Source organism: Hordeum vulgare, chromosome 5H (assembly GCF_904849725.1).
Source record: "Hordeum vulgare subsp. vulgare chromosome 5H, MorexV3_pseudomolecules_assembly, whole genome shotgun sequence".
NCBI lineage: Eukaryota > Viridiplantae > Streptophyta > Magnoliopsida > Poales > Poaceae > Hordeum > Hordeum vulgare.
The window spans coordinates 522,215,021-522,225,102 of record NC_058522.1 but is presented as its reverse complement, the minus strand read 5'-3'; the positions used below and the strand labels follow the sequence as shown (position 1 = coordinate 522,225,102).

The window sequence follows — 10,082 nt, the reverse complement described above, 5'->3', positions numbered from 1 at the left end:
CCCTAGCCCTATTTGCTATAAATAGCAGCCTAACCCTTGCCTATTTTGGCCTCACCTCTCCTCCACCTCGAAACCCGCGCCGCCACCACCTCCCACCTCTCTCTCCTCAGCCCAGCCGACCAGGGCCCGCCCGAGCCCCTAGTCGTCCCTCCCGGCCCGGATCGGTCGCTCCAGCTCCCTGCCCGAGCCCCCGGGGAGCAGCAGCAGCACCAGCCGCGCCGAGCCGCCCCATGTCTTGCGCACTGCCCCGCAGCCACCAGCCGCCAGCAGGAGCATCCCGCCGCCGCCTCGCGTCAATCGTCGCGCCGCCAGCCGCCGGCCAGCAGCATCCCGCCGCCGTTCCCATCGCCAGGAGTTGCAGTCATCGCAGCCAGATCCAGATCGGAGGAGCTCCCATTGACTAGCATCTCCTCGCTCCGAAGTCGCTGCCCCATCGCCCGGATCTCAGCCCGGCCACCGGATCCGGCCGCCCCAACTCCTCTTCGGCCCCATCCCCGACTCCTGCTGCTCGAGGCATGCCGGAGTTCGAGCGCCCCGTGCCTGCCTGGTCGCAGCCATGGGAGCGAGGAGGACGAAGCCCTCCCGTGTCGCTCGCGTGTGCTGCCTCGCCCCGTGCATGGCCCAGTGCCAGAGCCGGCCCAGCTCCTCCCGTGGCCGAGCATGCACTCCTCCGTGGCCCAGTTCCGGCCAAGCCGAGCCGGCCTGCCAGCCTCCCACCTTCGAGCCTGGGTCCGAGGCCCACTCAGGTGAGCTGTCCCCCCGAGCCTCTATTTTGCGCTCGAGCGTATTTTTATTATCTTGCGCCGCCCTGTTGAGCCCAATAGTATGCAGATCCGGCCCTTTAGATTTTTTTAGGTTTTTCAAATTTATTTAATTTTAGAAAAGAGCATATTTTCAAACGCCCGTATCTATTAATCCGTGTGTCGAATTGCGATAAGTTATATATGTAACTTGGCTAGAATTTCGCGTAGATTAATATTTTCCAACTCTTATGCATGTTTAAAGATGTTAGATGTGTTGTTTGCATCAGTTTGCGTGTCGACGCGATAAAAACGGGTTAGGTCATAGTTAACTAACCGCAGTTCCGTTGGAGATGAGCCATACATGTAAATGGACTAGAATGACGAGTAGAATCACATGAACCACTTTGTTTTGCCGTTTAACAATCATAAAATGTGATTAGGACAAATGTTGACATATTTAGAATTTAATGAGTGGGGTCAGTTCGAAGATGCTATATGTCGTTTCCGGCCTCATTTAAAGTGCCTAGATAGGTAGTTAAATTTGTGCTTCATCCTCGCTCCATGTTTTAAACAACATTTAATATTGCCGGTAACTAAATAGGAGCGAACTAAATAATTCGTGTGTGGAGTTCCGTCACTTAATGTGTAGCGTTTGACTGTCGTGAATTGCCATGCCCTGCCTTGCATTTTGAAACTGCTCATGCATCATGTGTGTTGTGCATCATGTCGTGCATGTGTTGTGGTGAATATCGTGTGTTGATTCTTGTTTCCGGTTTGCTTCGTCTCGATAGAGTTCCGCAAGCGTGTCGGAATGTGAGGACCCGTTCGACTACGTCGGTTCATTTGCTTCACGGAGTCATTCTTTTCCAAGCGGGATCTTAGGCAAGATGATCATTTCCCTAGATACCATTACTATCATTGCCATGCTAGTTGTATCGTTTCTACTATTATGTCTCGGTGCCTACCACCTATTAAATATCATCCTCCCAACATTGCCATGAAAACCTTCAACCTGTCTACAACCTAGCAAACCATTGTTTGGCTATGTTATCGCTTGCTTAACCATGTGTTAGCGTTGCTAGTTGCAGGTGCAGTTGCTTCCATGTGATAACATGGCTCCCTTGTTATATCACCATATTATTGCTAATTAATTTAATGCACCTATATACTTGGTAAAAGGTGGAAGGCTCGGCCTTTCTAGTCTGGTCTTTTGTTCCACCTTTGCCGCCTTAGTTTCGACTACCCGTGTTATATTCCATAATTGAGCGTTCCTAACACGATCGGGGTTGTTATGGGACCCCTTGATAATTTGTCTTAGATTAAAACTGGTTTGGCAAGGCCTAACTTTGGTACTAGATTTGCCTAATAACCTAATAAAAAGCATAGGACCCTCCGGCACCCGCGGATAATTAATCAACCCCCGGGCCAGTGCTCCTCATGAGTGTTGGTCCAACCTGAGCGATGTCCGGCGCCCCCTGGTCACCCAGGGTTTATCCAACTCGACGTCTAGCTCATCTGGTCGTACCCTGAGAATGAGATACGCGGATCCTATCGGGAATGTCGGCATGCGGGGCGGCCTTGTTGGATTAGTTTTACCTTTTACGAAATATCTTGTGCATCGGGATTCCGGTGAAACTTTGGGTAATCTCAGAGTTGAGGTTTTCCACTAAGGAGTCCGAAGAGATCGCAAGTTTCGTGATCGAGGATTTCTATGCGGCTTGTGGTAACTTGTGATGGACTAGTTGAAGCACCCCTGCAGGGTCAAATCTTTCGGAAAGCCGTGCCCGCGGTTATGTGACAACTTGGAAACTTTGTTTAACATCCGGTTCTAGATAACTTCAAGTAAGCTTAATTAAAATATGCCAACTGAGTGCGTAACCGTGACTGTCTCTTTCGTGAGCTCCTTCTCTGATCGAGGACACGGCGGGGTTATGTCTGACGTAAGTAGGTGTTCAGGATCATTCATTTGATCATCAGTAGTTCATGTCCGTTATGCGTAGATCACCCCCCTCTTTTATTATCTACTCGTAAGTTAGCCACCTCAAATAAATGCTTAGTCGTGTGCTGCAGCCTCACCACTTAACCATGCATCACCCATTAAGCTTTGCTATCTTGATACCTTTGGAAATGAGATTGTTGAGTCCCTATGACTCACATGTTACTACAATACCAGTTGCAGGTACAGGTAAAGGGTTACTTGACGCGAGCGTGTTGATTAATCATTTGGAGTTTCTTCTTCTTCTTCTTCTTCGATCTAGGATGGGTTACAGGCCGGCAGCCTGGGATAGCAAGGATGGATGTTGATATTTTATCGTTTGTTTTCGTCCGTAGTCGGAACCTGCTCTTCTTCATAATGATTGTATGTACTGTACTGATGTGACTCTGATGTAGCTTGTGACGAGTGCAAGCCAATTCTTTATACTCATCCTTTCAGTACATGTACTTGTAACGATATCCATTCTTGCAAAACGACGAGATGTATTTCTATCCCTGTCGAGGCCCTCGCGTCAAAATAAGGATAGGACCGCATCTTGGGCGTTACATGTTGTTACTAGTAACTTCTGTAGTTATTATCATTAACTCACCCTTGTAATGGCGCTCGGCTGGTCGTGGCACACTCTATATAAGCCACACCCGAGCTCCTTGACAAGGGTTGAGCATTCTGTATTCTCACACACCCCATAAGCAAACTAGCCTCTGGGCTCGAGACGTAGGGTCGTTACCACTCTCGAGTGGGGCCCGAACTCGTACATCCAAGTGCAACCACTGCACCATAGCTAGGCTTCGCCCCTCTTTCGTACCCCTGGTACTATTGTCACGATGATTCCCACGACAACGGCCACTGAAGCATGCCTCTCAGCATGACGGCAGTCGTCGAAGTCATCGTGTCATACATCGTCACCGCAACGATGTGTCGTGGATGTCAAAGCATCACCGCGCCATTGAAGCACACCTCACAACATGACCTTGGCTGTGAACGACACTGAGACATCCTCGCCGCCGTGGTGATTGAAGCATCATCGTGCCATTGAAGCACACCTCTCACCATCACCGCGTCATTGAAGCACGCCTCCCACCATCGTCGCGCCTATTGAAGCATTATAGTGGCAGTCTAGCTTCGCAATGTTGCGTCCTGGCTTGTAGCAGTGTTGGCTCGGCCTTGCATCAGCAAAAAAAAAATGACAACGATGACTAGCATTGCATCATCACCCTGTCCAGCTTGTAGCATCACCGACCGTCCTTGTAGCGTCGGCATGGTCGGCTTTGCAACCATACATGCCCGATATGAGCAACGACGGTCATCCTTGCGACGTTCGAGTGGCCGACTCTCTAGTAGCAAAGATATGAGCAACGTCGGTATTGTATTAGAGTGCTTTCGGCCTGCAACGGTCACCCCTTGCAGCGTCTCGTTGCAGCCCCGAGAATGTTGCGACTATGTTACATACACCCGAACAAACTTTTGAGGGGAAATGTTACAAAGATATAGCATAAAAAAGATTAGCGACGGCGCCGACCTTGCACCGTCCCGTCTCTAGCAAGCTTTTGTAACGTTGTGCCTGACTTGTAGCAACGACGGTGCTGGCCTTGCAACATGATGCCTCTACTCGTGACGGCCAGCCTTTGGAGCATGTGCTGCAGCGGCCTCGCAATGTTACGTCCTGGCTTGCAACGACATCGAGCAGTCTCTATAGCACGACGGCTTTAGCTTGCAGCATAGATGATGTAAAGCTTGCAACATCAAAGGATGTCCCGGGTTGACGCGGCGACAACACTTATTTTGTTGTGCTATCATAGCTTGCAACAATGCATATCAGAATTTACAAACGGCAACATCGACCTTGTGGTCCCTGTGGCTCCTGGCCTAGACACGTGGTCGGCAGTGCGCGTGTAGATATTTACATCCGGATGTACATAATCGTATTCCATTTCCTATTCATAGGACTTTCCTATCCTATCAATATCATGAACCAAAAGAGGTAAGGCTGGCCATACTTGGCGTATCATAGCTAGTAACATAGTCTTGGGACTAGCAAACATGCTGATGTGGTAAGTAGTTAAAGAAGAGAGAGAAAGTTAGAGTAACATAGGTAGATACCGTATCATGTTAAATGCTATGCTACTATGTGTCATGCATGTCAATAAATGAGATCACCTATGATACTAGTTTATGATACTATGCACTATAAAGATAGTATCATACTCCCTCCGTTCCTAAATATAAGACCTTTTAGAGATTATACACTATGGACTACATACAAAGCTAAATGAATGAATCTACACTCTAAAATATGTCTATATACATCCGTATGTAGTTCATAGTGAAATCTCTTAAAGGTCAGTAACATATGCATGATACTACTATATGTTACTCCCTCCGTTCCTAAATATAAGTCTTTTAAGCGACTTCACTAACGGTCTACATACGGAGCAAAATGATTGAATCCATACTCTAAAATATGTTTATATACATCCGTATGTAGTCCACTAATGAAATCTTTATATTTTGGAAGCGAGGGAGTACTCTCCACCCTGACCAGCCTAAACCCACCGCGTCGCTGCACGAATCTAGACGCGATCGACCCGCCGCTCTAAACCCTCGCTGTCCGAACTTCTTGAAGCACTTCTTCCCCTTCACTCCACCCCATACACAAATCGAGAGCACCCGCCGCCGTGGACCTCAGCCGCCACGCAACCAATGGCCACAGCCGCTGCCGCCGCACGTCTCACCCCCGCCATCCTGCCCCGCCCCCGCAGGAGGGTCCCCGCGCCGTGCGCCTCAGCGAGCAGCGCCTCCGGACGCGGCAGCCGCCGGCTGCGCTGCGAGTTCGTTGCCAGCGTCGGGAACGGCGCGCTCTCCGGCGAGGACGACCCTCGACTGATAGACCGCGTAAGAAGCTTCCCCCGCTCCTTGTTTCTTGTTCTGTTCCTCCCATTTTTCATTTCCTCTGGCCATTTGGCCCAACAAGTGACGCACAGTCCGCGAGTAAGGCTCGGTGCGTTCCCCTGGCGTTGAGAACCTGGAGTGTGGCGCCGCCGGTGAGGTGGAAATTGGAAGCAAGAACAACTCTAGCCTTTTCTGCGACATAGGCTGCTGCCGCTGCCGCTGCTGCTGCTTATATTCGGTTTCTTGGGCTGTGCATTGTGTCGAATACCTAGCGTGCAAAGTGGCATTGCTATGACGGGAGTGTACTTCTGATACTTCAGGAAATTATTGTCTTATACTTTAGAATTTGCTTGACATCTTACTGGTCTCTCTTATTGACTTCTGCGGTTATGCTAAGTTTGACTTGTACAAGAGTTATGACAGTGAACTTCAAAAGACAACCCTCTGCTGCGCAATTTACTGGAGACAAAACTTTAAGCAATGCTTTAGTTCTATATACTGAACTTCAGATGTATTGTTCTCAGTATAGATGTTGCCTTAAGATTAAGAGAGGCATCCTGTTGCGACTGTATACAGGCATGCCATATTTATTTATTTTCCGTACAAGGCTGTGCATTCTTTGTGAAATCGCTATGGTATTTTGTCCGATGTTGATACGGATAGATAGTTAACTATTGCTTCTTATTAAGAAAAATGACACTCTTTACAATTTCATCTACAGCAAAAAGCTCTTGATGCAGCAATGACTGACATAAACAATTCTTTTGGAAAAGGAAGCGTTACAAGATTAGGGAGTGCTGGTGGTGCTTTTGTGTATGTTCTTAATTGCTTAAATGTATCAAAATTCCCTTATAAGTTCCATGCATGATATTCATATTTACTGTTACTTTGTCTATCCAGTGAGACTTTTCCGAGTGGTTGCTTAACACTAGATTTTGCTTTGGGCGGTGGCCTTCCAAAAGGAAGAGTAGTAGAGGTAACTTACTATAGTTTATTCTTCTTTCATCGTGGCACCTTCGGATCACCATTTGCTCTGATTTTTGCAACTGAAGGTGTATGGTCCAGAAAGCAGTGGAAAGACCACTCTAGCTCTGCATGCCATTGCTGAAATACAGGTTTTTCTCTGCCTGTATTGGAGTATGACTCTATTGTATATTTCATGACTCCCGTAAAACTTAATGATACTTAAAACCTCCAACATCCTATATGCAGAAGCTAGGAGGAAATGCCATGCTTGTTGATGCAGAGCATGCTTTTGATCCAGCTTATTCAAAAGCACTTGGGGTAGATATCGAAAATCTGATTGTCTGCCAGCCTGACAATGGAGAGATGGCACTAGAAAGTAATACATTCTCTACTTATGAGGGCTCAGTACCTTTTGTTTGAATAATTGCATCTGTTGTAGTATTGTTGTACCTGTAAACAGGGTTACATAGTGAGCACTGAGCAGTGACTAACTTGAATTTTTCGCATACTAGTGACTATTTTGGATTTTTCGCACACAAAGTTTCTCTTGCAGTAGATGACTTTTTGCGTGACATTTTATCTTCTACCATCTGATTGTCATGTAACAATAATTAATGACACTTTTTCCTTTCTTTGTCATTTGTGGCATCTAATATATTTTTAGCATCTTTTGCCAAAAAAATAATTTAGCCCTTCTAAAGTTGACTATTATTCATAGATGTATTTTGATTTGATGATCAGAAACTATGGGATTATAACTTTAATGTGTGCATGCATATCTATTTTTATTTTGGTACATGTACTATTTCAAGCACCTGCTACGGTTGACAGTATAGTTAGTTATTGTGTGCAAACAGAATTATCGGAATCCACCCGTGATGCCAAACACAGCCTAGAGATTGCGTGACTTCTGTTTTCGTGGTTTGACTAATATGTGTCTTTCTCTGCTAGTTGCGGACCGCATGTGCAGATCTGGAGCAATAGATCTCATCTGTATTGATTCAGTATCAGCCCTCACTCCACGTGCAGAAATTGAAGTATGATTCTCTTTCCTTTTTGTTTTTAGCATAGATTTATATTCAATATGATGCATGAAAAATATGATTCAGTTATTTTCTAGGGTGAGATAGGTATGCAGCAGATGGGTTTACAAGCTCGTCTGATGAGTCAAGCATTGAGAAAGATGTCGGGCAATGCCTCAAAGGCTGGTTGTACTCTAATGTTCTTGAATCAAATAAGATACAAGGTGTTATACATTAGCTTTCAGCTGACTGCATTTCCATCTTATTCCGTCATCTAGTAAATTTCGTATTTTCTAGATTGGAGTATTCTATGGGAACCCTGAAGTCACTAGTGGAGGGATAGCTTTGAAGTTCTTCGCGTCAGTTCGCCTAGAGATACGACACATTGGGAAGATAAAATCTGTAAGATAAACAAAATATTTCACCTTCCATAAGACATGAATTGAGAAAATTCATCTTATTTTGCCAAGGCCAAGGGAGATGAAGATATTGGTGTCAAGGTCCGTGTCAGAGTGCAGAAGAGTAAAGTACGTCGTGAACATGTCTAGTTCTTGTTTTGTATTTTGCTCCACACTTTGTACATTGGGCATGAGTGTCTTTTCTTTTGTTCTTCGCAAGGTCTCCAGGCCCTACAAGCAAGCTGAATTCGAGATCATGTTTGGGGAGGGCGTTAGTAAATTGGTTGGTATACAAAGTTTTCAGCTATTCTTATTGGACCTCGCTAGATCTTTTGCTGAACAGAGAATTCATACAGGGTTGCATTCTTGATTGTGCTGAGCTGATGGAAGTTGTTGCAAAGAAGGGTTCATGGTATAGTTACAAAGATATAAGGTATGCCAGTAGGTTTAGAAGAATTTCATTACTGTTTGTGAGTTGTGAATGTATTAGCAAAACACAACCTTCTAGCAACTATCCTTTCATGTCATTTCATTACTGCATGTGAGTTGTGAATGTATTAGCAAAACACAACCTTCTAGCAGCTATCCTTTCATGTCATTCTCCCCAGTCCTATTACCATGTGAACTTCATGTGTTTCGGCTGGAATATGTGCCCCTTTGATTCAGAAAAAACATCATATCATATCATATCATATGTACTGAATTCATGTTCCTCTTTTTGTGGGACTCCAGTAACTTTATGTAGCCTATGCTGTCTGAATTCTATTTCATGTTTATTTGCTTAAATTTGAGGATTATGAGGATATGAACTAGCAAGAAAACTACAAGGTGGTCTCACATAATTTCCTTGTGTTTAAGCTTTTAAGAGTCCACTGCTTCGGAAATCTGTCTCTGGATTTTTACACTCCAAACAGGGTCATTCTATAATCAATTCAACATAATTGTAATTATGTTATTATGTAACTTCACTCGAACTAAAGTAACATTGAGTATATTTCATTTTTGTTTTGATAAATTGTATACTTGTAGCTTACACATGTTTCTTCTTATTTGTGTGCAGACTGGGTCAAGGTAGAGAAAAGTCACTGCAGTATCTCCGGGAGAACCCAACCGTCTGCGATGAGATAGAGAAGGTTTGTTTGATTTTTGTACACCTGGACTGTTTAGACATTAGTCTGCTAGAACAACTGACCAGTATTTACCTCACCACTACCTGTTCCAAAACATTTCATACCGTATTATTTACCTACTCCCAAGTCATATATGCATCATAAGTTGAAGCCTTCACCATGCGACTCAGACAATTGGACATGCCTGCTATATTGATTAGTCAGTTAAACGAAAAAATATACTTGTATACTTGGTGCAAAAAAGAAGAAGATTATCTAATGAACAGCTGGTCTTTCCGTTTTGTGAGTGCTAGCGTCACATCTTTTACCTTACAACCACGCTTGGTACACTTGCAGGTGGTCCGAGCCATGATACCAGAAGGAACAAGGCATCAAGCCCTGTTAGCTTTCGGGCAGTCGTCGTCGCAACCCGAGGAGGAAGAAGTATATGATGACTGACGATGAACATCAAGCTCTGAAGACGAACAGCCCGCTAACCCGTCCGTCTAGCACGACATTCCGGGCCTTTTGACCCCATAGCGTCTAGCACCAGAGTTCCAGCTGCTAAAAGTGGCCCTTTTGGGCCAAACCTAACCGAATGTTCCAGTGGTACACCCTGTTTGTTAGTAGTAGCATTTTTAATCTGTGAACGGCTGTTTTGCTGGAACAACAGCAACAATGTGCTACCATGATGTACCACTGGCGGAAGTTCGTATTCATCAATGAAGCTGGAAATTTTCTGTCATCTTTGTTACGCGAGCACCTGAAACAGTTGTATGTTTTCTTTTTAACATCCAGCTGATTGAAACCCTAAACCCTAACTTCCTGCCCCCCAGCACGCGATTTATCTTCCCCGCTCCTTCCATGGTGTCTCTGACTCTGAAGAGGTCCTGGTGAGCCCTCGTCGGCAACGACACCTGGCCCGAGCTCAGTCTGTCAATCAAAATGGTGACACTTCA

The 10,082-nt window shown here is 45.4% G+C and overlaps 1 protein-coding gene across 1 annotated transcript; it reads left to right on the top strand.

The window, feature by feature from the left end:
- Positions 1-5,368: 5,368 nt before the first annotated feature.
- Positions 5,369-9,868, top strand: LOC123452124 (DNA repair protein recA homolog 1, chloroplastic). The gene is made up of 13 exons (XM_045128709.1): positions 5,369-5,631; positions 6,350-6,441; positions 6,529-6,604; positions 6,681-6,743; positions 6,841-6,970; positions 7,546-7,631; positions 7,715-7,840; positions 7,914-8,018; positions 8,087-8,143; positions 8,235-8,297; positions 8,371-8,447; positions 9,075-9,147; positions 9,481-9,868. Exons 1-13 carry the CDS (start codon positions 5,440-5,442, stop codon positions 9,580-9,582), a joined length of 1,242 nt encoding a protein of 413 aa, XP_044984644.1. The 5' UTR covers positions 5,369-5,439; the 3' UTR covers positions 9,583-9,868.
- The last annotated feature ends 214 nt before the right edge of the window (positions 9,869-10,082 follow it).

What these genes read in the sequence shown, in the direction of transcription:
- LOC123452124 (XM_045128709.1), top strand. Translation starts at nt 5,440, where the DNA reads ATGGCCACAGCCGCTGCCGCCGCACGTCTCACCCCCGCCATCCTGCCC. An exon ending in GGGAGGGCGTTAGTAAATTG is followed by an intron (nt 8,298 to 8,370) that starts GTTGGTATACAA and finishes GAATTCATACAG; the next exon opens with GGTTGCATTCTTGATTGTGC. An exon ending in TCTGCGATGAGATAGAGAAG is followed by an intron (nt 9,148 to 9,480) that starts GTTTGTTTGATT and finishes GTACACTTGCAG; the next exon opens with GTGGTCCGAGCCATGATACC.